Here is a 26375-nt window from a genome sequence, read left to right on the forward strand (position 1 = left end):
GGAATTTAAAAATTGAAGAATCAAATTACCTTGCAAGAATCTTGATAATCAAACATGGACAGGTGCACGAACGACAACTCCCCACATAATTTGTATACGTAACGTTAAAACTTGTCGAGCTTCATTTGTTGAACATTTCAATAATCTCAAATCATGCGAGTTGAGTTATCATCGGGGTGACATATTCATCAACATGTCTAAGATTTTCTCTTTCATTTCATAATTTTCTACTCAACATATGAAATCAATCATACAAACACTTGATACTGCGAAGCGTTTTGAAACATTTACTATCATATTGAAATTTCAAGTATTAAAATAAAAATAGCTGAACTAAATATCTTTACATATCTTTTTTTCCATTTTCAAATTTTAATATTCACTATATTCCAATAAATATTACTCCTATCATTTATATATAAAAAAAAAAGTACTCAAATTTAAGAAATTAACGTGTATAAACTATAAAGAGTTGATGATTAGAAGAGGAGAAAATCGGATCTTTGGGGGAGCCTACCACTACAATAACGAAAATGTTCCCACTTTGTTATTTCTTCCATCTATGGGAAAAACGCCAACGAAGTTGGCGTCTTATTAAGGTAAAACGCCATCCAAAATGACGTTTTATAATTTATTTTTGATTTAATTTAAATACAATACGTATTAGAACACGCCATTCCGGTTGGCGTGTTTATTAAAAACGCCACTGACAATGGCGATTATAACCAATTATTGGAAAAACAAAAATACATTATTTTAATTTTTAGAAACGCCTATGGCATTGGCGTGATTGAATATTTTTTAAAAAAAAATTCAGGAGGAAAACGCCGATGTCATTGGCGTTTTTAATCAGACTGAATTACACCAGCTTCTCCTCCCCCAAATCGCGAAACCCTCCTCCCCCTCCTCCCCCAAATCGCGAAAACTCACACACAACTGCTGTTTCTCGCTGATTTCGCCCTCCCTCCATCAATTGCATCAACAAGGAGTGAATTGGTGTCATTCTCCCGCATATTTGATACATGTTTAGGTTAGTATGCTTATTTTTTACAATTTTGAAGTAATTTTTTGGTAGTTATTTAGGGTTTGTAATGGATTGTAAATTGAGTTAAATTTTTGTGTTGCATTTTTATTTAGCGTAGTGGCTTGTTTGAATGACATTATTGTTGATTAATAATTGAGATATTGGTGTTTAGTTAGAGTATAAATTTGATTAATATTCAAACAAGGTAGTGTTGTTCAAGCATAAAAATTGGGCAACTTGATTGTGTAGGTGGAAAATTATGGTTATATAGGCTGCTTTGACATGAGTATGATCTTAGGTTTAAATTTGAATGTTTGGGTTGAATAGTATCCAATTATTGAATGTGTTTAGGTTTGTGTATTGTTTAATTTGAATTGTGAATGTTGTGTAGTTAAACTATGGCAACATCATCAACTTCTCGCCGAAGACTCTTATGTGGTCCTGAGGACCCTTCCGTATTGTATCTTCAAAGACAACACATTTCTCAAAATATATGGGTAGGAGTAGAATCAGAAGAAGTAAGATGTAGAAGATATGAAGGGATTATTTGGGATGTTCCCATACATCCCCGTGTTTTGGCAATAATAGACCAGATGGGATTTGGCGGCGTATTGAGGTGTGGTAAACCAAAGGACATTGACCATCATCTTATCACCGCGTTGATTGAACGATGGAGGCCAGAGACTCACACATTTCACTTTCCAATCGGGGAAGCGACAGTTACATTGGAAGACGTGGAGGTGTTATGGGGTCTCAACGTTGACGGTGATGCTTTGACTGGTTACATCCCAACTAAGGAAGCCAGCTATTGGATGCAACTTTCTTTGGAATATCTTGGATTTACACCAGATAAAGGTGAGTTGAAAGAATTGATTTGGAAACAGACAAGCTTATCAAATCAACTAAGGATTGAGTTGAGTGATGAACACGAGCATTATATATATGTTCAACGTGCTCGTGTTTATTGTCTGCTTTTATTTGGTGGTCTGATGATTCCGAACGCCTCCGGGAATAAAATTCCATTCTTCTACTTGCAATTTTTCATGGATGTAGAACGATGTTCTAGCTATAGCTGGGGTGGTGCGATTCTTGCTTGCTTGTACCACAACTTATGTGAAGCTGCCCTCGGTAAGAGGACCGAAGTCGGCGGAGCTTGTACTTTGTTACAATTGTGGGCTTGGGAGAGAATCCCAAATATTAGACCGAAGATGATAAATCCCGTGCATGTAGACTACGCACCATGTGCAGTCGCGTAAGTTGTTCATTAATTATTCTTTTAAGCATAATTTTCATTAATTTTTGTGTTATTCGTTCATAATTTATTTATTTTAGATGGAGTGGTCCGGCATCATATGTAAAAGCACCCGGGCATTGCATTGAAAATTTCAGAGATTAGTTCTCCATAATGCACGACAACCAAGTAATTTATGTAACTTTAAATTATTTTTTGTTTTGACTTAATTTGTTTTGACTAAATTTGTTTCATATGTAGTTTATTTGGCGGCCTTATGTCATGCGAAACTTGCCGGATATATGTGTTGACGGTCGTCCTATATGGACGTCGATAACAACCCTTATTTGTTGGAATTTGGCTGAGCCACACTTGCCACAACGAGTGTTGCGACAATTTGGGATCGTCCAACCGTATATTCCGATTCTCAACCGGTTCCACCCGGTAGAGTTTGTGAAACAGGATCGCCGTGGTAAATCTGGCCGAAATTGGGAAACGTACTACCACAATTATATACAGGAGTGGGACAATAGGCACAATTTGGTATGGACTGATCTACAGTACTCAAATGAGCCTATTGCATCAGATGAATATATGAATTGGTTTCGTAGCATAACTGTGGTGTACTTAACTAAACCTGGTGTGCATGCTGAAGAGGGCTTCCATGAATCGGCGTCTTCTCAGAACTACGCGGTAAATTGAAACAAATATTAAATATTTAAATTCATATGATGAAATCTAATTAACTTTGAAAATTGTAGGTGGAAACCCTTCATCGAATACGTCACTTTCTAAGTGAGCAAGATATGACAGCACGACCGGATCTGAGCACAATTTGGAATTTGGTTCAAGATGGATTGGAGGTATGTGGGGAGCCTGAGATGATGGACTACCGTCCTTCCCAGCGATCTGAACTTGACACTGTCATGCCCGTGAGGCAAAAAGGGAAGCGTCGCGGAAAGAAGAAAACTGCTTGTGGAGAGTCGTCATCTTCAAGGATGGATGCTCATCTAGTAGATGATTCTGATGAAGATTTTGTCCCTCCACCTCCACCTCAGTCTGCAGTTCGAGGTCGGCATTCTGTCAGCCACACTGGTGGAACAGGTGAAGATATTGGTGTCTTTTCTTAAACTTGCGCTTTTTGGTAGCAATACCCATTTTCCAAACCAACCTTTTAACCATGATACCTTTGTGATTCTGCAGAACATTCTTTCTAACATGTACCAAGCAAAACCTGTGATGACCTTTAGGTTCTTCTTTCCATATGGGAGAATTCATTGCATCTATGATTCCCACATGCCTATCCGAAATTACACATATTTCATGCTTTGCTACATGTAGTCTTATGCGTTCCATAAACCAATTCCAACTTTCTTTGGTTTCCTCATCAACAATGGCAAATGCAACCGGCAAACATTTCTTATTAGCATCAAATCCAACGGCAATAAGAATTTTACCTCGACATCGTCCACGTAGATGAGTTCCATCAACTGTTAAAATTGGTTTGCATAGTTGAAAAGCCTCCACAGCTGGTCCAAAAGCCCAAAATACGTACTTGAAAACCTTGTTCACACCGCGGCTTAATCTGTCATCGTGCAACCATTCGACAATTGTACCAGGATTTTGTCTCTGCATTTCATTCAAATAAGACGGTAAAACTTTGAATGACCACTCCAACCACCATATACAAGCTCAATAGCTGACCTCCGAGCATACCATGCTTTCTTGTAACTAACTTTCACATGAAATCTATTTTCAATATCCGCCACAATAGCTTTTACCTTGTAAGCAGGATCGTTTTCTATCTGATGCCGAACACTCAATGCTATCATGGACGACCCGAGATTGGCGTGCCCATCATAATTGCGATCCCCCATACAAGTATGAGCAGTGGTAAACACTCTAATTTGCCAGTGTTCATCATGCTTTCTCAATGTTGCTCGACACTCCCACAAACATTTCGGTAATGACTTATCTTCCGGATTTCCTTGTGGGTACTTACAAACCGCATGCCATCTCTTTCCTTTACTTTCAGCAACTGTATATTGTCGGATTTTTTCCAAATGCCAAAAAGTAACGGCGGTCTTCAATTCCAACTTCGTTCTAAATTTGGAATGCAAACCAACATTGCTAGGATCCTTTTCACTCCAATAATGCACACTAGGATCAGCAGCCTCAAAGTTCTTTGGATCAAAACTATCATATGTACCTGGTAAGGTGCGAAAATAGTTCATTCCACGCTGTGGGAACTGTGGAACTACTCTTCTTCCAGCCGCTGTTTCTCCATCCACTATTTCTTCAACTGCTGTTTCTCCAACTGGATCATCATCTGACGGATCACCATCTGAGTCTGTACTAACAATGTTTACATCTTCTGAATCATAAGGTGATGGTGGATCAAGAAAGTCGGCTTTATCAAGACCTATAATGTCATCAACCACATCACAATTGTCACTGTCCCCTAAACGCACGCCTCCAACATCAAAATCTTGTGTTGCAGCGAAACTTGCTACTTGTGCTCTCGTAGACGTACCAACATCGTAACTTATGACATGATGACTATTTTGTTGAGTAATTGCAGAATGCTCAACAAATAATTCAATTTGACCTCCTTTAGCCATACTCTCACTATGATATTTCTTCCATATATGGGAAAAAAGATGGAAGCTTTGGTGTGCAGAAAACTGGGTGACCCGACAGTGCCGGCGGAGGGGAGTGATGATTCAGCCCTGACCCTCTCAAGGGCTCACCCGATTCCCCAACTGAATTCACCCACATCGGTGCGAGTCCGAGTCAAAGCAACCAGCTTGAACTTCGCCAATTACCTCCAAATCCAGGGCAAGTACCAAGAGAAACCGCCCTTGCCCTTTATCCCCGGCTCTGATTACTCCGGCACCGTCGATGCCGTCGGAGAAGCTGTCTCTAACTTCAAAATCGGGGATCCCGTTTGCTCCTTTGCCGCCCTCGGATCATTCGCCCAATTCATCGTCGCCGATCAATCTGAGCTGTAACCATTTCCATTTCAATTCTCTAAATTTAGTTTAAATTCTTCCTTTCTGAATTATTTTTACATGTCAAATTCCATAAATCAATATGTCTAATCTGAATTCATATGCTTCGCTGAGTCTGATTGTATTCAACTAGGCTCTGTGCTGTTGAGTTTTTGTCAAAATAAAGACAACTTGTTGCTTATATCTATGTATTATTGGTAGTATGTTGTTAGTATAGGTTGTGATTAAAAGACATTCAGAATAGTTTAATTAAACAAAATTGCATGTGCTGCATTGTATTACTACTATTTAGTATTAGAAGCATTATTGATGTAGAATTTGTGTCCTGATATCAGGATATGGGTTATGAGTTGATATAAAATCAAATAATAATTCATATTTTTGCATTTATATGATTTCTAGTTTTTAACTATATAGGATATGACCAAAAAACTTATTTTGATTTTCTTATATACAGATTTTTGGTGCCAAAAGGGTGTGACTTGGTTGCTGTTGGTGCATTTCCGGTTGCGTATAGTACATCTCATGTGGCACTTGTTCATAGAGCACAACTACATGCTGGTCAGGTAGTATAGAGCTACTACTTTCTTTTGCCCTTTGTTTATTCAAAATGGTAGTGATATACTGTTTTTGTGATGGATGCAGGTATTGATGGTTCTTGGTGCAGCTGGAGGAGTCGGTGTTTCTGCTGTACAAATTGGCAAGGTCCGTGGCGCCATTGTTATAGCTGTTGCTAGGTAAGTAATACAATGACTGAGATATAATCAAAGTGATAGAACTAGTATGTATATATGGTTGAGTGGTAGTAATCTGTCCGTGTTGTTGAATAATCGGGCAGGGGAAGTGAGAAGGTGCGATTCCTCAAGTCATTGGGTGTCGATCATGTTGTTGATATAAGCAAAGAGGATATGAGTGAGAGTGTGAAGGGATTTCTCAAGGCTAGAAAGCTTAGAGGGGTGGATGTTCTGTACGATCCAGTCGGAGGGAAGCTGACAAAAGAGTCTTTGAAGCTGTTGAGCTGGGGAGCACAAATCCTGATCATAGGGTTTGCAAGTGGGGAAGTGCCAATAGTCCCAGCAAACATTGCTCTTGTTAAGGTAATGCTTGCTTGAAAGTTGAAGCCACAACTGCAGGTTTTTGTTATTGCAGGAAAGAAAGAAAGAAATGAATGAATGTGTTTTATTGCAGAACTGGACAGTTCATGGACTTTACTGGGGGAGCCATAGGATACACCAACCGCGTGTTCTGGAAGATTCGGTCAAGGAATTGCTATCCTGGCTGGCTGATGGCTTACTCACTGTTAAAATATCCCATACTTATAGCCTCCATCAGGCAAATCTTGCATTTGGTGCCCTCAAGAATAGAGAAGCTATTGGCAAGGTTTTGATTGTGTTTGATGAGTCCACCTCCAAGTTGTAATGCCCATAAATACTAATTATACTTTCCCTTCTACTTTTCAGTCTAACAATAAAGCTCATGTAAATAATACTATATCAATAAGTTTGGCCGATTTTGAGAGAGAGAGAGATGTTGTGCTTGGAATGGATTAAATGAAGGAGCACATTTACATTTATGGGAATACTACGTTGAGAAAGTTTGTTTAGTGACCTTGCCAAACTATAAATGTATGTTGAAGCTAATGATAAGATAATTAGAAGCTCTCGAATGCTAGTATACAAAGTACCAACTAAGTACACTAATCAACAATTTTAACAAAATAAATCTGTTGTGTGTGTTAGGTCATATATGGGCTGACAAAACTTTGATCCAATTGGAATGAGTCCACACAAAATTACTTTGATTAGATAGGATAAATTTTGTAAGATGCAGACAAGTCATCATTTCAATTTGAATACCGGTTAGTTAGTACTTAGCTGTCAAATTTATTACGCAAAATATCCATGGAGACAAAGAAGCCAAGGGCCAGCAATTAAATAATTTGAAGTTTTATCTGCAACTCAGGTACGTCTGTTTTTGTCAACAATGTTCCATCTTATTCACAATTTCTTTTCATGATCTTGCAACGATGCGGTTTTATCTTTGTTACATGGAACTAGTAATTAATTTTCTGGAAATTATATATGCCTCAGATCTGACTGCTTAATTGTTTCTTGCCAAAAAATTTACCTTGAAGAAATCATTATACTAGCTTGTGTCATCTTTGAACTGAACAGGATGAGGATCATTATAGAAGCAAACTGCTAAATTTCTTCATGCGAATAATTGAAGACTGGTTGATGGTTTTGCAGGCATTTAAAACCAGTTTCTTCTTTCATATGTTCTTTCATTAAAAGATTCAACATTTATAATTGCTCAGAGCTATGGAATCAATGGGCTCTTTCATATGTATTTGATGTGAATATTTAGATTTTCTGGGCACAACATAACTAACAACAATTCTTTGCCATACATCAACTTCAATGGCTTGCAGTCTTGAATCCAATTCCTTGGCATGAGATGGCATCTAATAAAGGTAGGAAATTCAAATCAGTGGACTTGATCTTTTTTTATCATGTCACTAATTATATATGCTATCAATATTGGACAGGCATTGCTATAGTGATTATGGGAGTGAGTGGTGCAGGAAAATCGTCAGTCATCCATATCTCTTCTCTTCCTCTTGTCATTACTCAATTAGTAGTACTCCATATCTTAATGAATTGAATTTGTGATGCAGAACTATTGGGGCTATGCTGGCACAAGTTATGAATGCTCGTTTTCTTGATGCCGATGACTACCACCCGCAGTCAAACAAAGGTGCATTACATTTACATTCATACATACAGTTATAGGTAGGTAGGTTCATGATTATCATGTGTTGTTAATAATTTCTTTCTGTGACTATAACAGACAAGATGAAGGCTGGGATCCCTCTTACAGACGAAGATCGCTTCCCTTGGCTTGAAACTTTACGTGATGCCTTAAGGGTGAGCTTGCTGAATGGGGAAACCGTCGTTCTTGGATGCTCTGCTCTGCAGAAGCATTACAGGCAAATTCTACGATGCGCAGATCCTGACTATGTACCAGCTGGAGCTTCTTGTGCTGTCAACTTTGTACTTTTGAGCGTTGATGCAGAGGTTCTTGCTGCTCGATTGGAGAAACGAGCAGCACATTTCATGCCGGCCAAGCTCTTGCAATCTCAACTGGATTTACTGCAGATAGATGAATCAGAAGGGATACTCAAAGTTGACGCTTCACTTCATCCTCACCAAACTTTGAAAGCCATACAAGCTTTAATTTCCTCAAGCCTGCCTCACTTGTATCCTAATCATCAATCTTAACTAGTTGTCTCTGCTTTTTTGGCTTCAAACTTCAATTATAAACATTTCACTCCCATCATCACTATCTTGCTTAAATTACTTGTGTAAGCACAACTGTTTTAATGCAATTAGTATATAGTGAGAATCACTTGAAAAAATATATATTCCATCAGTGAAGACATACTTCAACTTGTGAATCACTTTAAACGTTAAGGGTGTCTTTACATCGTACCCCAATATATAATGATTCAATTTTTTATCCGAAAACCAAAGACTGACTCAAATGTATGTCTATTCGGCCTTTATGCGAACAAAAGTACACAAGTCGTACCTCAAAAAATTCTCATCCTACAAATCCATGATTCAAAATTGAGAATCGAAATCTCAAGATGAGCAGCAAATCAACGTCTTCTTTCCTCCCTAGAGGATTGCCAAGTCTTTGAGCCACCAGAAGCAGCAGGCCTGCGATCATCCCGCCATCTGTCACCAGCTGGAGGTTCAGTCCGGCTGCCACTGGACCATTTGTCAGTGGCTGGAGGTAGGGCTTGGCCAACCTCAGCCGGTGCTCTTCTGAACCTCGGGACAAACTTGGCAGGTCCAGGCATAGGTGCAGCTGCAGCTGCGGCTGGAACAGCAGTAGGTGGAGTCTCCACAGGGTGTGCAGAAGAAAGATCAGTCTTAGGTAGCACAGCAGCAGCTGACCTCCCCAATATCTCTTCCCTTCTCTGCCTTTCTTTTTCTTCCAGCTCTCTCTCTCTTTGCCTCTGCTTCTCAGCAATTTCATCCAGCTTGGCCTTTCGTTCAGCTTCCTCTTTCTTTCGCCTCTCCATCTCTGCAGTAACCAGTGATCCAAAGTCGAATTAAGTATTAAAACCAACTCAACTAAGAGAAGGAGATTAATTTCAAGTACAAAATAAATAACAGAAAGTATGACATGATAAATCGTGAATTCAGCCTAGGAGGAACCTTGTTCCCAGAAATAGGTGGTATTGATTTACCCTCTGGACAAATAAATTGCTTGGTTTCAAAATTTAACAAGAATGTACCTTCAAGTTTCCGAGCCGCCTCCTCTTCACGCAATCTTTTCTGTCTCTCCTCCTCAATTCTCAAGAAATATATGAATTTTCTCTTAGCTTCTCTTTCCTCTTTACGCGACTGGATTATGTTGCTTATCCTCTCTTCTCTTTCCTGTCTAAGCCTGTCGCGTTCAGCTTTCCTACAATTTAGCAATCGTTCTTGGAAAATGTTCTGCACAAGACCAAGTAAATATGCCAGTTATATACAACATATAAATGAAACAAGATCTTTAAAAATGGGCAAATGTTTACTACTCTGAATATACAGAATACTCCAAACAATTAATTGAAAAAAATAATAGTACTCCCTCCGTCCCAGATAATTCGACCCAGTATTCCATTTCGGGCCGTCCCACATAATTTGTCCCACTTCACTTTTACCATTTTTGGTAGTGGACCCCATATTCCACTAACTCATTCCTACTCACATTTTATTATAAAACTAATACTTTAAAAGTAGGACCCACGTTCCATTAACTTTTTCAACTCACTTTCCATTAAGTTTCTTAAAACCCATGCCGGGTCAAAGTGTCCCGAATTATCTGGGACGGAGGGAGTATATGTTAACAAAGAAAAAGTTGAAGATCAATATCATTGTCGACAATAGTTTAAATGATCCATTAACATAGAAGTTCAAAAACCTTGTTCTCCAAGATCCTGCTCAGCCTTCTTTTCTCCTCTAGATCTCCAGCATGGCGTTGCCTACTTAACTCAACCTCTCGCTGTATATGATTGGAAAAAAGAACAAGTGCAGTTAATTTTTATATAAATCCTCAATCGCGAGAAAGAACCAATATTATCCCAGTGCAGGAAATCTCCTGCAACAAAAGGATTACTAGTAAAAGAAAGTTCCCCCCAAAGAAGATGACAGATTCATACCTGCTGCTCAAGCTCATGGTGAACTTTCTCATCTTCTAGGCGTTTCTGAAATGTAGCTTCTATAAGCGGGGCAGCCTCTTCCCTTTTTGCTCTCTCCAAATAATCCATTGTTTTTCCATGCTTCTGTAGCCTTTTCTCCATCTCTTGCTTCTCCCTGAGCTGCTCACTAACAGCTAGCTCCATCAAAGACTGCTTGGTTAATTTTTCCTGAATCCATATAAATTTGTTAATTCAGAAAATATGGTTAGCAAAACAGCAAAGACATCTGTTTCAAGAAATCAGTTCACTCACCCCCTCTAAGACTGGTTTCTTTCCTTTCTTCTTTCCACGCTTTTCCGCTTCCTGCAGTAATGCTTGGGCTTCCTCAAGCTCGCGTTCCTCTATTTCCCGGCGAATTCTTTGATTCTTCATTTGCTCAAATTCTATAGCAAGCCTTTTCTGCTCTGCCTCTTCAGTTATTTTCTGTATTTTCAGCTTCTTTGCCTCCTCCTCACGTTCCTTAAAATATAGAAGTCAGTCATACACTGAATTAGAAATTAAAGAACAGAGTTAACTACCTCACTCACACAAAGCCATCACATTGTCAAAGCAAAAATGACATACCATCTCTAACAGCTGACGCTCTTGTTCTTCTTTGCGCTTTTCAATTATTGACTTGCGTGCAAGCAGACGTTTGTGCTCTTTTTCAACTACTTCTACTAAATCTGAAAGTGATTCCCCCAATTTTGGGATTCCCTTCCCAGTAGGGCAGATCATGACCCTGGACTTGCTAAGGGATTCAGTAAGAGTGGATAGGTGATCTTGTATGCCTTCTGATTCAAGACTCTGATGAGAAAACATTCACATATAAGTTGCCATAGTTTGAGATACAGCATCCAATGGAATTTGTGAAGGAAAATCACGGGGAACAGAAACATGAAAGAGAAAATGAAAAACAGAAGATGAAGCTAAAAAACTTTATATGTCAACCTAAACCCAGACATACATATACATTATACGGTATCTAATAAAGCACGGGTTAGATATAGAGATATATATAGAAAAAAAAACGAGTAAAAACCGCGCAACACCTAGGTCCGAATCCCATTAGAAGCGAAAAAAATATTTTTGTTTGTTGATTTAATATAACAGCCATACCAACTACCAAGGGACTAGGGAACATGATAAGCCTTAAAAATGCTCTTAATATTGTGTGAACCAACACAGGTTTGCTATTTATGCTAATGAAGAAGAGTTTGCCTCAAAAATTGATTGCTTTATTGGTAGTAACTAGGAAGCAAGGAGTTCTTGAAGGAAGTTAGCAAACCAGGAGTTGAAATAACTTGCAACATTTTGGCTCCTAGTGGAACTGATGGAAAGGATAGTGCAGATGGATATTGGTCACTCCTAGACATGAGAGGAATTTAAAAACTGGGAAGGAGCATTCACTTACACAAACAAAAAGGTGTATTGTAGCATCAAATTATACTTGTACACTTGATCAGCCAAGCTCAGTAGGTAATTCAGAAAGACAGAAAAGTTAGATGGTTACCTTATTACCAAAGAAAATTGCACCCTTGCTGTAATTCACTTTCATTGACAAGAAATTATTTTTGACTGCATCAACAGAGATCTTCTCCACCATTGGGAAATCAAAAAATGGAATTATCTTCGATAGATTATCAATGGTCATAGTCTGATACACCTTTGAGACCTGGATGTATAAAACAAACAAAAAAGAACAAATATCAAGTAAGATATCAAAAGTATTCCACAAGAAGCAGTAAGATATGGTAATGCATACCCGCTGAAGTAACCGAAGAGTAGCAAGCTTCTCCAGAGAAGGAACATACTGAGACAGATGTACTTCTGGAACAGAGGAAGCAGAAGCAAGTTTGCCTCCAACCTTTGAAATTTTTGTTAACAAGGGTTGTACTTGCAGTGCAAGGTGTAAAGGGTGAAATTCATGTTCCAAAATATGGTAAAGATCCTTCACTTCCTGAGTTACACAGTTCATAACACCTTTGGCCACCTGAACAAAATGTCCAAGAAATTTAAGAACTGAAATACAAAAAAGGTGGAAAATCTATATCTAGGAACTCAATTATTTCACCCATTAAGTCATATTCTAGAATCTAAACCTCAAAACTGTAGGCCTATGAAATGATTTGAAATTAATCAACGATTGTAGCTTACCAAATCCAAGAGCAGTGACGACCTGGAAAGCTGAAAAGCAATAAACAGAATAGTCACATAATCAGCGAATCAAAATAACATCACAATGCAAAAGATAAAGCCAAGACAATTATTACCACTTCTCTGTTCTCTGGTTTTGACTCAACATCAAATGCAATAAGGTTTGCTACTCTAAAATTTCGTTCTTTCTCATTTCCAATCTCCAAATGAGACGCTCCATAAGAGCGATCATAAAGGGGTACTGAAAGTGCAGCTAGGACAGCAGATGAAGCTATCATCTGAAGGTCCTTGTGATTCAGGTTCTTGTTAAAGCTTTTCTGAAGTGAGAAAAGCTTAAGCCACGCATAAGCATGATAAAGATGGTTGAATGACATCCAGAAAATTTCTGAAAGCTTAGAATAGTATACAACCATCAATGAAGATTTAGGTGTTTTTTTAACCATGCACATCAATCCAAATATATCCTCAATAGATCGAAACGCCTCCTGCATATCACAAGTAAAAAACAAGCTTAGAAAAAATTAAACGGCATGTACATATTATTAGCAATAGCCAGATGCAGTTATGGGTTTAAAAATAGCTAACTTACAAACCTGCCAAAGCTCGAGCTCGGTAGCGACTTTCAGTTGCTCAAATCTGGTGTCCAGATACAACTGCAAACTCTCAGGTAGAGTAAGATCAGGTCTATCTCTCTGGTCCCTGTATTTGTTAAGGTTTGCGAGGTGATTCCTGATCATTTCACATAATCTTCGAAACTCAGTAGTTCGTTTGTATTGTTTGCAAAATTGAAAAGCGCGATGTGCAGTCATCTGAAAATTCAAAATTAGAAGTCAATGAGGACAATGCTAACACAAATATCCAGAAGAAAAATTGTTGACAAATAAGAACATAATATGGGTTCATCAAATGAGAAATTAATTTTTCAACACGTTCCATTTGAAAACATGAACATAAAAATGAATAATAAGCATCTATAAAAGTTAAAAGTAGAAGCAGGATCACAAAATTAGTTAGAACAGTTTAAAAACGTAAAACTCATAAAACGTTGGCACCCACTAAAGAATCTTGTTCTGTATAAAATAACATCATCAGGATTCAGGTCCATGCTATATTCAAATGACTAGGAATGTGACTACTACTGCCTTGAACATATAGAATATGGGTTTAAAGCATGGCAGCATGCTTATACAAAAGAAGAAGATCATGAACCAAAATGAATATAAATAGAACTAAACTGAATTTGAATTAAGAAAGAAACTTACAGCATAAAGGGCTTCCAATCTTGAGTTGTTGCGGAGAATTTCAAGAACACTTCTATAGGTCTCCCACAAGAATTTGAACCAGGGAGTAACAAGCTCACGGTCTGATCTATCTTTACCTTTTTCCCCGCTTACATAGCTTAGAAGCAGATCTTCAGGCCTTTTATCAGCTTCTAAGTCATCTACATCCAGAGCCTCTTCCAAGGCCTGTGCTTGGCTACGTGCAAGCTCAGCTTTCTCGGTGGCCAACTGCATGAAATGCTTTATCACTTCCTCCAACGAAGTTATGTTGACTTGTTGGCAGATACCACGGTATTGGATAAGTCCATCCTTGGCATGCCTTCCCCTCCTCATGTCAACACACAGTTCCACATACTTGAACATTATTTTTTCATGTGTTTTTGTCCAGGCTCTATACCTCCTCGAGGTAATAAAACTATGAAGAGTCTCAAGTGCTTCTTGCTTTTGTCCCACATTGATCAACTCTGCATCAACATATTTACATGTCAATGACAGCCGAGGGAAAAAATATCATCCAAAGCACTAGACTACTATAGCAAAAAAAAATCCCTTGAGTTTCTTCTATTGTTGTAGGACTTTTAAGGCATATTAGATAAGCATAACAAGTCGAGTTTAGAAGATTTTGAGGCTAGGCTGCAACATTTTTCGGTTTGCACAAGCACCCACTAAACTTTCCCTCCAACCCTTCACACATCACATACAGCAAGACAGACTGTATTTCCTTATTTGATGTAAATTGAGCAAAAACCATGCTTAATATATGTCATCATGGACTAGCTAAACATGAATTATACATAATTTATAAGAGAAAACTAGTGTACACCAAAGCTCATTAATTTCAACACTTTAAATACGAAATTCATAGAGGTAAATCCCAACACATTAAAATTGGTATTGCAATGTCTACAATCGGGTAAGAGGATTTTGAGCTTAAATTGTTAAAACAACAATATATACACTGATTTGCAAGACAACTATAGATGTGACATAAGCAAATATAACCTACCTTCAGCTCGCTTTAAGGCATTCTCAGGTCTGGCGAAAGTAGCCATAATGGAAGGCAATCCAACAGTAGGTAGCCTGCAAATTTGAAATTAAATCAACAACTGAACTAAATAGTGGCAGTAGTGATGTTAGTCAGAAGAACATTGTCACCACAAAAGAACTAGAATAAAAGGTTTGATTGCAGCAGATTCTCCCCTCAATTGCAAAAATAGTACTCCTTGATGACTAGAAGTTTATGAAGAAAAAAATAATAGTACCAATTATTAACAAAATCTTGTTGGGTTAAAATACGAAATCTTACAACGGCGGCTATGAGATTGATGGATGAATGGTCGGCGGTGGCGTCTGTAATTGTTTGGAAACGAACCCTCTGCGGCGCAGCGTGAGACTTGCGTAGGGTTACGATTACCAGGGTTATAGTAGTAATTATGTCTTTTATTTCGAATTGGAGTATAATAAAATTGTTAAATTAACTTATGATCAATTACTTTAATTTTTATATCTTGCTCTAAGTAGTAATATTCATTTCCAAGTCCTCATTTTTATAAATCTATGGCAAACTAAAGGATTCGGCAATGTCGATGCGCAATGAAGTGGTTAATTCCTTTAAATTTATTCTCTTGAGAATTGTGTTTATCGTCTGTCATTTTACAAGTAAGACCAATTTAGACTTGATAGTAATAATTGAGATGCATGTGGTATTGGATATACCAATGCACATATGGTTCAATTTAATTGTGAACTTATTGTTGGAGACAATATTGTGCAAATTATTTGAACGTGTTGTTATAAACAACAAAGATCACGAGGTGGTCGCAATGGTCTCCGACGTGAACCATGGTAACAATCCAAATGAATGGTTTGTTGATACGGGTGCCACAAGTCATGTGTGCTCCGAGAGAAGTGTTTTTCCTACTTACAAATCTGTTGGAGGTAGAAAAGTACGCATGGGAAACCAAGCCTCTTCTGAGGTAGTTGGTGTGAGTAATGTGTTCCTAAAACTAAGATCTGGAAAAGGTTCTTACCCTTAAGGATGTGCTGCATGTCCCAGACATCCGAAATACTTAGAGCTCTGATTTATGGCATAATAGATTGGGACATATAAATCTAAATGCTATAAAAAGATTAGTAAATCTTAATTTACTAAAATTTGACAAGTTTAACTCACAAGAAAGATGTGAAGTGTGTGTTGAAGCCAAAATGGCTAAGTTGTCGTTCCATTCGGTAGAGCGAAGCACAACCCTCTTGAGTTAATCCATACAGACGTATGTGATTTGAAATTTGTGCGAACAAGAGGTGGTAAAAAGTATTCCATCACATTTATAGATGATTGCACAAGATATTGTTACCTTTACTTGTTAAGGAGTAAAGAGAGGCAATTGAAGCGTTTAAAGACTTCAAAAATGAAGCCGAAAATCAACTTAATTGTCGAATTAAGTGTGTTCGAAGTGATAGAGGTGGTGAGTATGTGGCGTCGTTTACAGAATTATGCCATGCTAGTGGTATAATTCACCAAACCACGGCTCCATATTCTCCTCAGTCAAATGGTGTTGCTGAACGCAAAAATCGAACACTAAAAGAGATGATGAATGTTTTGTTGATCAGTTCAGGTTTACCCCATAACATGTGGGGGGAGGCTGTTTAATGTCAAATTATATCCTGAATAAGATTCCACTGAAAAATAGGGATGTGACTCCCTATGAGTTGTGAAAAGGCAAGAAACCTTCGTATTCATACCTTAAAGTGTGGGGGTGCTTAGCGAAGGTAGAAGTGCCACCTCCGAAACAAGTTGCAATAGGCCCTAAAATAGTCGATTGTATCTTTATTGGCCATGCACTTAATAGTAGTGCCTATTGTTTCCTAGTCCAAAGGTCAGTTGTGCCTGGCGTGGCTGAAGGAACAACAATTGAGTCAAGGAATGCTATATTCTTTGAGAATGTGTACCCTTGCAAGAAGTAGGAGGATCGTTCTAGTGAAAGAATGATGGATGAATCCACTAATTCTAATTCTCCAAAAAAGACGAGGTCAAGTCCCGAGGATGTAGAACCAAGACGTGGTAAAAAGAGTTAAAATTGCTAAAACATTTGGTCCCGACTTCATAACTTTTATGTTGGATGACGAACCAAAGTCGTTGGCAGAAGCGTTGTCTGGCCCAGATGCGCCATTCTGGCAAGAAGCGATCAATAGTGAAATTGAATCAATTATGAGAAATAACACATGGGTGTTAGTAGACTTGCCAGAAGGCTGTAAAACCTTAGGGTGCAAGTGGATCCTGAGAAAGAGATATAAAACTGATGGTACTATTGAAAAGTACAAAGCTCGCCTAGTTGTGAAAGGCTTTAAGCAGCAAGAAGGATATGACTTCTTCGACACGTATTCACCCGTTACGAGAATCACTTCTATCCGGGTGCTTCTTGCCATTGCTGTTTTGCACAATCTTGAGATTCACCAAATGGATGTGAAAACTGTCTTTTTGAATGGTGAATTGGAGGAAGAAATTTATATGGAGCAACCTGAAGGATTTGTAGTACTTGGCCAAGAAATTAAGGTATGCAAACTAGTGAGGTCTCTATATGGATTAAAACAAGCGCCTTTACAATGACACTTGAAGTTTGACAATGTGAATGGGTTCACTATCAATAAGTGTGATAAGTGTGTTTACATTAAGAACACAAATAAAGGGTTCGTTATTGTGTGTCTTTATAAAGACACATAATAGTGTCATTATCAACGAAACCAAAAATATGTTGAAGATAAATTTCGACATGAAAGATATGTATCTAGTTGATGTGATTCTCGGAATCAAGATTAGAAGGAATCATGAGGGAATTGCTTTGACACAATCTCATTATGTTGAGAAAGTACTTAAGAAGTTTCACTCGTTTGATTGTGAGCCAGCTAAGACTCCATTGGAACCCAACGTGCATTTGAGTAAGCACACGGGTGAGCCTGTAGCTCAAGAAGAATATGCAAGGATCATAGGGAGTTTGATGTTTATCACAAACTGCACCCGACCAGATCTTGCGTGTACAGTGAATAAGCTGAGCCGATTTACGAGCAACCCAAGCAAGGAACATTGGAAAGCTCTGCGTAGGGTTTTGAGATACTTGAAGTATACTCTTAACTTTGAGCTGCAGTACACAAACTATCCCCAAGTACTTGAAGGGTACTATGATGCAAATTGGATCTCTGATTCAAAAGACTCGTTTTCGACGAGTGGGTATGTGTTCACTGTGGGGGGGTGGAGCTGTTTCGTGAAAGTCAACGAAACAGACGTGTATAGCTCGATCCACCATGGAATCTGAGTTTATCGCTTTAGACAAAGCAGGGGAAGAAGCTGAGTGGCTTAGAAACTTCCTAGAAGATATTCCATGTTGGAAGAAGCCAGTGCCAGCAGTAGTGATACACTGTGATAGCCAAGCGGCTATAGGGAGAACACATACTGGCTTATACAATGGTAAGTCTTGACACATTCGTCGGTGACACAATACCGTGAGGCAGTTGATCACAAGTGGAGTTATCACAGTTGACTATGTGAGGTCAGTGGATAACTTAGCGGATCCGTTACGAAAAGTTTAAACCGTAATCAAATGTATAAATTGCTAAAAGGAATGGGACTAAAAACCACATTTTAAAAGATGATTATAGTGGTAACCCAACCATACGATTGGAGATCCCATGGGCTTGGTTCCATGGGAAAACAAAGCTATATCTCTAGTTGTAACACTCGGAAGATTTTTTAATCTTCGCCCATTCTTTAGAAAGCATTGAGTGTTGTAACCTGCATGTGGTAAGAGGCTAAGTTTTGACTTTTAATGATTCTTAGAAACCTCAAGGAGGTGGGTATTGCAGGATACCTGGAAAAGAATCACCTATGTAAGTGAAGAAGTGTGGGCCGCTTCAACATGTGAATCACTTATGAATCCAAAGTGGTGTCCATGGCTAGTAAAGGACACAAACATGAGAACTGATGAGTTTGTAAATAGTATTGTGTCAATATTATTGTCTCGGTATACACCAAGGATGAATGGTTTCAAGGCATCACGTCTACCAGGCTTCCGGTATGCCCGATAATGTTGACTATGGAAAGTTCAAAGCCCCAAGCTACTATTCCAAATGCAATATTGTTCTTCGAGAATTGAGCGAAGAGTCTGCATGCATGCATACACGTCTTGTGTTGGTTTGAGCTTGCAGTGCTCTAACCAATGTGGGGGATTGTTAAAAAACGTGTAAAATAAGGAGAGGCTTTTGGCCTTTCATGTTGCCTAAGTCCTTTGGCCTTTCATGTTCTTGTAACCTCCATTTGGTTTATAATGTCCTTTAATGCTAAGACCTTTGAGGTGTCCTCCTAAAGTCTGATAAGGGCTTCTACAAACCATTATCTTCGTCTTGAAAAGAGCTTCAAGTTGGTACCAAGATCACATCAATCGGAGTTATGTGGAGAGAGTTATGGCCGTTCTACTAAAGTCGCGCAAAGCTGCCAGCTGCAGTCTAGGCGGAAATTCAAAGACGGAAAGAAGATATTACCTTGTGAAGCCAAATCTTTTCCTTCTACTACGGGGAACGAAAATTACATCTTTTCTAATGATTGGAGGAAACTTATTACCAAATTTAAATCCTTCTCAAGCCTATATATACCACATAACCTCATTCATAGAATTTAACCCATCATTCTTGAAGATTGAAGCAAGGCAAGAGGAGCATGAAGACTTCAAGATTCATCCTTGGGTTTTGTTTGTTTATTTTATGTCTCGTGCTTTAATTATTGTTTTAGTTCATATGTCTATGGATTACTAAACAATAGAATTTTGAGGTTTGATAGTATTTGACTTTTATGAAGTTCTTTTTATGTTTAATGTTCAAAACTCATTTCCATTTGATTTTTCTTGAACTTTTGTTCGACTAATTGGCTGTTACCTTGATTATTGTCAATCTTTGATCGGTGATAGCTTTGATTGGTTTATCTTATATGTTCATACAATAATTGTGACATGAGTATTGATGCATGATAGGGAGAGATCGTGGTAAAACTTGAGTCGGATGAACGTAGAACTAATTAGAATAACTAAAGAGTCAGTGAAATCATTATCCTTGAAATTCCTCTATTTGCCTAATTCTATCTTCTTTGCTTTTATCGTTTTACTTTATTTATTTATGCTTAGTTAAACCAAATCTCTTGTTTCTCTAGATAGTATTTGATACTTAGTACATAATAGTCAGTTGCAATTATATTCCCCGTGTTCGATATCCCGGTATTGACCTTTAGCTATACTAGATCTACCCTGTATACTTGCGGGTATTTTTAGTGCTAATAAATAGTGCATCACCTCCCCTATCCTATAAATAGGTGGAGTTTGGAAGAGGGAAAATATACCAACTAAAAACATTCTCTCTTCTCTCTAGTTCTCTATATTATAGTAGCATTGCATAGCTCGATTCTCGGAACTCCATCAAGTTCGTCGGTGCCTTGCGGGTTTGAGGTGCTTCTACACGCTAGGAGGAAGTCGTTTTATCTTGGGGACAATACGCCATTCCGTGAGCACTAGCCGGGGCGTAATTTGTCTTGCGGAAAGAGGGCTTCCCTCGACTCGACTTATAGTTCGGTTTGTTTTATTATTTCCGTTGTAATTTTCATTCCACTTATTATTATTATCTTCCTTCGATTTTAATAGTTAGAGTACTGCTTGTAACGGCTTGGGAATTTTATCCCTTTATTTCTAACACTACGTGCATACCATGTAGGAATTTTGGGACTTCTCAATTCCGAGGGCGGAATACCATGTTAGTTGGTTCCTTTGGTGGCCATAGCATTACTAATAGGCATCGGAAAAATGTAGATAAACAGAGGAAAGTTATGGTCGCGGCTAATATGGATGACACTAGTGTGTCTCATGAGCCATTTGGAGCTACCTCTGTCAGGCCATAGTCTCGCGGGTCCTCTGGTGTTGTCTCTCAACACCCTCCAACTCTTCAGCACCCTCTAGATATCTCCCATCGATTTTGTCTCTCATACTCCGACTGTTGACATCAGAGCCATTTTTAATCGATGAAAAAGAATTTTGGTTACTGATGGAGCCGGATTCATTGGCTCTCATCTGATTGATGAGTTAATTAAAAATCTACGAAATTATGTAAGTTTCTTTTTGTAGAATATGTTATGTTTCATGTGTTTGTATGCAAATGTAAATCGATGTCTTATTGATTTTTTTTGTTTGGGTAATCGTCATGGACAATTAGTCCACTGGATCTAGGTACAATCTTGTACAATGATACGCGATCCTCACTTTAAAATTATTCAACATGGTAGCTATTTTGTTCTTGCATTCTCAACTTGTTCTTATTTTGTTCCTTTTTCTTTTTAAAGTTTATTATATTTTTTTAGATATCACATAATCTCTAAAGATTGATGTTGATATCATATATCATCTTGCCTCCCCACCCCAGCTTCCAAGTTTTTTCGCCAAAGCAACCCTGTCAAGTTAAGTGTCTTTAGGTGATCAAAGAATTCTTTATCTTTTCAATATTATGCTTTATATTTTCAATAATTGATGTAACAAACTATAGAGACTAATGTGCTTGGGACGGAGGGAGTATCAAAAAGAGTTGGAGAGCGATTCCTCCAAAATTCTCATTCAAAAATATATTTTCCCGCCCTCTGTTTCATTTCCCCCATTTCATGGGTGCTTCGTTTCACCCATTCTGTTTCATTTCCTCCTGTCTGATTCTTTTCCTCCATTTCACCATGGACGAACATGAACACCAACATGTGCAAGGAGCACTTCCTCCTCACGGTCGGTTTAAAATCTGTCTTTATGATCATATCGTTTAAATTTTATTGCGCTAACTCAATTGTGTTCTATTAATTTATGCTTTGTTGTTTAAATTCAAGTGAGATTATAGTTTTATATATTCATTAGCTCACTAAATTTTGCTCTGTAAAGCAATTATTAATTTTCTAAATTCAGTTGTGCGCTACCGACTGTTGATTTATTGTTTGAATTTTAATTGGTTGCGATTTACCTCTGAGTGCGATTATTCTCTGTCAAGCGATTATTTATTAACGTATTTATGGATAGTACCGCTTAAATTTACTGTGCTAAACTCAATTGTGCTCTATTGATTACTGATTTTGTTGTTTAAATTCAAGTTCGATTATAGATATACTATATATATATATATATTCATTAGCTTTATAATTTGTGATATGTCAAGTAGTTATTGATATCTTAATTGAATTGTGCGCTATTGACCATTGATTTGTTGTTTGAAATTTAATTGGTTGTGATTTGCCTCTAAGTGCGATTAATCTCTTCAAGCGGTTATTGATTAATATATTTATGGATAACACCGCTTAAATTACTAAACTCAATTATCCTATGTCATACTATGAAACATGAGTACACTTCAGTTCTAATTCAATTGTACTCTGTCAAACTATGAAACATAAGTAAACTTGAATTCAATTTGTCATGATTTACACCTCTTGAGCTTACTTGTGATTATTGATATCTAAATTTAGTTGTTAACTAAATTCTATATCTTTTGGTTCTTGACCAGTGATGCTACATGGTAGCAAATGGCAAGAGATTTCGTCTGTTACTCATTTGTGGGCTCTATCCCTTTGTGAATGAGCAAGGGGCCTAAGTTGCGATATGTCTCATTTGTTCTTTGTTTGGTCTCGTTGTTCCAAGCAACTTTACAAACATAACAGGAGGAGTTGATATCTTTACGTCTCAGGGCCTTAGATACCATGAGATTACGCAATGCCACATAATTCGACGATAGCTTTTGATGCTTTGGTTGCTGAACAGATGGCTTTGGTTGATGGAGACGTAGCTGTGTTTGATGGAGACGTAGTTGTGGCTGCCGTTGATGAAGAGTTGGTTGTTGATGGAAAGGTGGTTGTTGATGACAAAGTGGTTGTTAATGGAGAGTAGGAGGTTGTAGATGGAGAGGTGGAGGCTGTCGTTGATGGAGGGCTGTAGTTGGAGAGGTGGAGGTCGTCATTGACGGAGAGGTGGCTATCGTTGATGAGGAGGTTGTCGTTGCCGAGAGAAGATTGTATTAGTTTTGTTTATGATAATGAATTCATGATTTAGATTGTATAAATTTTGTTTAGGTTGATAATGAATTACTGATTTAGATTATATTAATTTGGTTCATATTATAATGAAATTGGATTTAGATAGTATTGATTTCGTTCATTGTTGAGTTAATCAATCAGATTATTATTAATCCATGGTCAATCAATCAGATTAATAAAAAATAGGTCATGCATTTATATTAGATTATTATTAATAGAATTCAGTTCCGAATCTCATAATCAAGAGTAAAGGCCTAACGGATCAAGATTTATTCTATCACTTCCTCTAAACAGAGTTGGCTCTTGAAGAATAATGATGAGCTTCATCCTTAAATCTCTAAGGCCTATAGAGCAAATATCAAGTCCATCTACGAGTATCCGCCCGCCATGTGGCTCGACGCGACGAAACAAGGTGCTGATCAACGTGGTTTTTCCACTCCCAGTCCTGCCCATGACCCCCACTTGCTTCCCTTCTTCGGAAGTGCAGGTGATCCCATTATGGACTACTACTGTAGTGTTAGTCCGACAGCATATCTGAACAAAAGTGCACTGGTATGAATCAAAATTTTCATCTTTATTCCTTTAACTATACTTGATTAACATGGTTTGATGCTTGCAAAAGTGTGTTTTCTAGTGTAGGAAGTAGAATGCAGTGTAAAATGGAGCTGGAAATAAGCTAGGAGGTGTCTTCTACAGTACAGACCAGCCATCCAGTCGAGAGGTGCAACGGGCACCTGGTCGGGTGCTATCTCATAAGTGTAAGAAGTCTAGAAGCAATTCGTCTGGTCGGGTGTTATCTAACAATGCATGCGGAGTCCAAAGGCTTCTCACCCGGTCGGGTAAGTTTTGAGCCATTTTGGCACCCGACCGGGTGACCTGACGCACCAACTACCGAAATTCAGTGTTTTCAAATAGGATTGGGAGCAGTTTTGGGAGGACATTCAAACATTTTCAGACACGCAAAAAGAGAGGACAAAGATAGAAAGAGAAGATGAAGAAGATAATGAAGAAATTCCGGCCAACATCTTGACAAATTAACTCCAAATCTACGAGAGCATGCTTCTTATGGTTTTTATTGCAAAGTTTACTATGTGTTTAGGCTAAATATCTATGTTGCGCCAAGTTGTAATTTAGGTTTCTTTGGATGTTTCTACACCATTGATTTCATGTGTTTTGTCACCAACAATGTGCTTGATGTTTATATATTTTTGGCTAATAATTTAGTGTTGTTTTTGTCCTTGTTATTGTCTCTTTAACATAGTTTGAAAGTGCTAGATTGTTGGTGGCTATTGAATTGAATTATTCAGATGATAATTTGATAGTAGATTAAGTAGGGTTTAGGATAATTTTTTTACAAAAGCCCATGCAAGTATAAAACACATTGCTGCAACCTACCACACACAATTCTCATTACATACAAAGAAAACTGACATAAGCTTTACTTTTAATCAACTGGACTTTACAAGGTCATGAATTTTTAATCATGATGCTGTCAAAATTTTTATGATGATTCCCACCAAAAAGGGCACAACAGACTTTTCACAGACTTTACAATAAGGTCACAAATTTTTAGCACGATGCTGTCAAAATTTTTATGATGATTCCCACCAAAAAAGGCACAGATTTTTAATAGATTTGAACAATTCTAAAATAGTAGCTATAAATGTAATATACTAGTACTATAATTTGTAACTATTATATTTTATAATTTAATCCGTGATTATTAGTATATTTATAACTCCATCCGTCCCTGAAAAATATACGAGCATTAGGTTTAACATGAATTTTAATGCATAATAAATAAGTAAAATGAAGACAGAAAGAAAAAGTTTTTAACGTTGAGAAAAAGTTTTTAAAGTCTTAATAGAAAAATGAGTTTCCAAAATTAGAAACTTAGACGTATTAAAAAGAAATAGTTTATATTTTTTAAATAAATCATTTCACAGTCAGAGCATTCCCAATGGAGGTGGCGAATTCTCGGCGATAAATCGCCGGTTATCGCCGAATTATCGCCGGCCATTGTGGCGAAGTCGGCGATAATTCGGCGATAATGTTGCCGTTGCTTCGCCGAGTGGCGTTCTAACGCCGGATTATCGCCGAGCGATCGCCGGCCACTGTGGCGACGCTCGGCGATAATCGGCGATAATTAAAATTTTTTTTTTTTTTTTTTGAACCCAACGGCTATTTTACATTCCACCCCTATAAATATTTCCTCCACTTCCTCCATTCATCACCCACAATCTTCATTCTCTCCATTTTCAATCTCTTCTCCCAATCTTCAATTTTCATCAAAATTATGAGCTTTTGGAAGAAAAGTTCCCGATCGGGTAAGGATAAGGGTAAGGGGAAAGAGTCGAGTTCACAAATTCCCAACACGGATGAAGCAAACGAGCAGTGGATGCAGTCGTTGTTGGCGATGGGTTCTCCTCCCGGCCAACTTCCATACGGGGGTCCGTCTCCTTTGCAGACTCCTCCGGCGCGGAGACTTTCTCCGTACTTCAACTCTGCCGGCAGAATGCCCTTTCCAGCCGACGATGTGTATCGGCCCCAGTTCGACACCCCCGGATCAACCCCAGGCGACCAAGAATCTCAGGCCGCGACACTGAGCGCGGAGGACTTCGAGGTGGAAGAAACGCCCACCGAGCCGCCTTCTAGGAGCGGGAGGGGGAAGGCGCCGGCGTCGTCGGCTGCGACTGATACGGGTTCCGATGAGAGGCCGAAGCGGGTAAGGACTACTTACACTCTGCAAGAGTCCGAGCTGATAGCCGACTGCTGGGCGGACACGTCACAGGACGCGGAGCGCAGCAACTACCAGACTGAGATCATATTCTGGGAGCGGATTGCCGCGAAGTACAGGAGCCACAAGACTGCCTCAATGAAGGACCATGGCAGCGAGGCGATCCGTCGGCATTGGGAGCGCCTCATGAGGGACTGCGGGCACTTCAACGGTATTTATTCTAACTTGATGACTCACATGACGAGTGGCCAGAACGAGCACATGGTCCGAGATGAGGCCATCCGGATGTATAGTAGCCAGTACTTGTCGACGAAGGGCTTCAAGTATTGGAACATCTACGATAAGCTGAAGGATCTCCCCAAATTCCGGACGGGAATGCACGACGCGCTGCACGGGAAATCGGTGCGCTCGCGACTTAGCGTTTCGGAGAGCGAGGGGAGCGCGGCCCACATCGACTTGAGTGGGGATGGTCCGCACGAGCGCCCGGAGGGAGTGAAGAAGGCGAAGGGGAGGCGGAAGGGGAAGGGCGCAACGTCGGAAGTCGCGTCGGAATCCGTCATCGACTTAGAAAAAGCCACTTATTCGAGCAATGTCGCCAATCTGACCCAGATGTA

General features: G+C 38.7%; 4 protein-coding genes across 6 annotated transcripts; 3 read left to right on the plus strand and 1 right to left on the minus strand.

Moving 5' to 3' along the window:
- The first annotated feature begins 2522 nt into the window (after nucleotides 1-2522).
- On the plus strand, nucleotides 2523-3385 carry LOC148923320 (serine/threonine-protein phosphatase 7 long form homolog). Its single transcript, XM_089061462.1, has 2 exons — nucleotides 2523-2948; nucleotides 3017-3385. The coding sequence occupies exons 1-2, from the start codon at nucleotides 2538-2540 to the stop codon at nucleotides 3383-3385; spliced, it is 780 nt and encodes a 259-aa protein (XP_088917588.1). The 5' UTR covers nucleotides 2523-2537.
- A 1505-nt stretch (nucleotides 3386-4890) lies between these two features.
- LOC125205766 (uncharacterized) lies at nucleotides 4891-6869 on the plus strand. The gene is made up of 5 exons (XM_048104871.2): nucleotides 4891-5262; nucleotides 5724-5832; nucleotides 5912-6003; nucleotides 6105-6363; nucleotides 6455-6869. The coding sequence occupies exons 1-5, from the start codon at nucleotides 4904-4906 to the stop codon at nucleotides 6683-6685; spliced, it is 1050 nt and encodes a 349-aa protein (XP_047960828.2). The 5' UTR covers nucleotides 4891-4903; the 3' UTR covers nucleotides 6686-6869.
- A 251-nt stretch (nucleotides 6870-7120) lies between these two features.
- Nucleotides 7121-8622, plus strand: LOC125205768 (P-loop containing nucleoside triphosphate hydrolases superfamily protein). Of its 2 annotated transcripts, XM_048104874.2 has the most exons (5): nucleotides 7121-7228; nucleotides 7698-7739; nucleotides 7815-7857; nucleotides 7944-8023; nucleotides 8117-8622. In XM_048104874.2, the coding sequence occupies exons 2-5, from the start codon at nucleotides 7724-7726 to the stop codon at nucleotides 8545-8547; spliced, it is 570 nt and encodes a 189-aa protein (XP_047960831.1). In that variant the 5' UTR covers nucleotides 7121-7228; nucleotides 7698-7723; the 3' UTR covers nucleotides 8548-8622. The 2 variants fall into 2 exon arrangements, with proteins under 2 accessions (XP_047960831.1, XP_088916183.1); XM_089060057.1 differs by lacking the exon at nucleotides 7121-7228 and having other exon boundaries at nucleotides 7236-7739.
- An 85-nt stretch (nucleotides 8623-8707) lies between these two features.
- On the minus strand, nucleotides 8708-15371 carry LOC125205763 (eukaryotic translation initiation factor 3 subunit A). 2 transcript variants are annotated; one of them, XM_048104866.2, is made up of 14 exons: nucleotides 15243-15371; nucleotides 14943-15016; nucleotides 13919-14400; nucleotides 13250-13465; nucleotides 12773-13141; nucleotides 12657-12686; nucleotides 12265-12492; nucleotides 12013-12174; nucleotides 11085-11306; nucleotides 10773-10979; nucleotides 10482-10688; nucleotides 10244-10324; nucleotides 9573-9774; nucleotides 8708-9358 (listed from the first exon to the last, which is right to left on the minus strand). In XM_048104866.2, the coding sequence occupies exons 2-14, from the start codon at nucleotides 14986-14988 to the stop codon at nucleotides 8928-8930; spliced, it is 2883 nt and encodes a 960-aa protein (XP_047960823.1). In that variant the 5' UTR covers nucleotides 14989-15016; nucleotides 15243-15371; the 3' UTR covers nucleotides 8708-8927. The 2 variants fall into 2 exon arrangements, with proteins under 2 accessions (XP_047960823.1, XP_047960824.1); XM_048104867.2 differs by lacking the exon at nucleotides 15243-15371 and adding an exon at nucleotides 15092-15191.
- Nucleotides 15372-26375: the final 11004 nt, after the last annotated feature.

The sequence above is a fragment of the Salvia hispanica genome, chromosome 6, assembly GCF_029641045.1.
Source record: "Salvia hispanica isolate PSC_SH4W2 chromosome 6, Shi_PSC_v1, whole genome shotgun sequence".
Classification (NCBI taxonomy): domain Eukaryota; kingdom Viridiplantae; phylum Streptophyta; class Magnoliopsida; order Lamiales; family Lamiaceae; genus Salvia; species Salvia hispanica.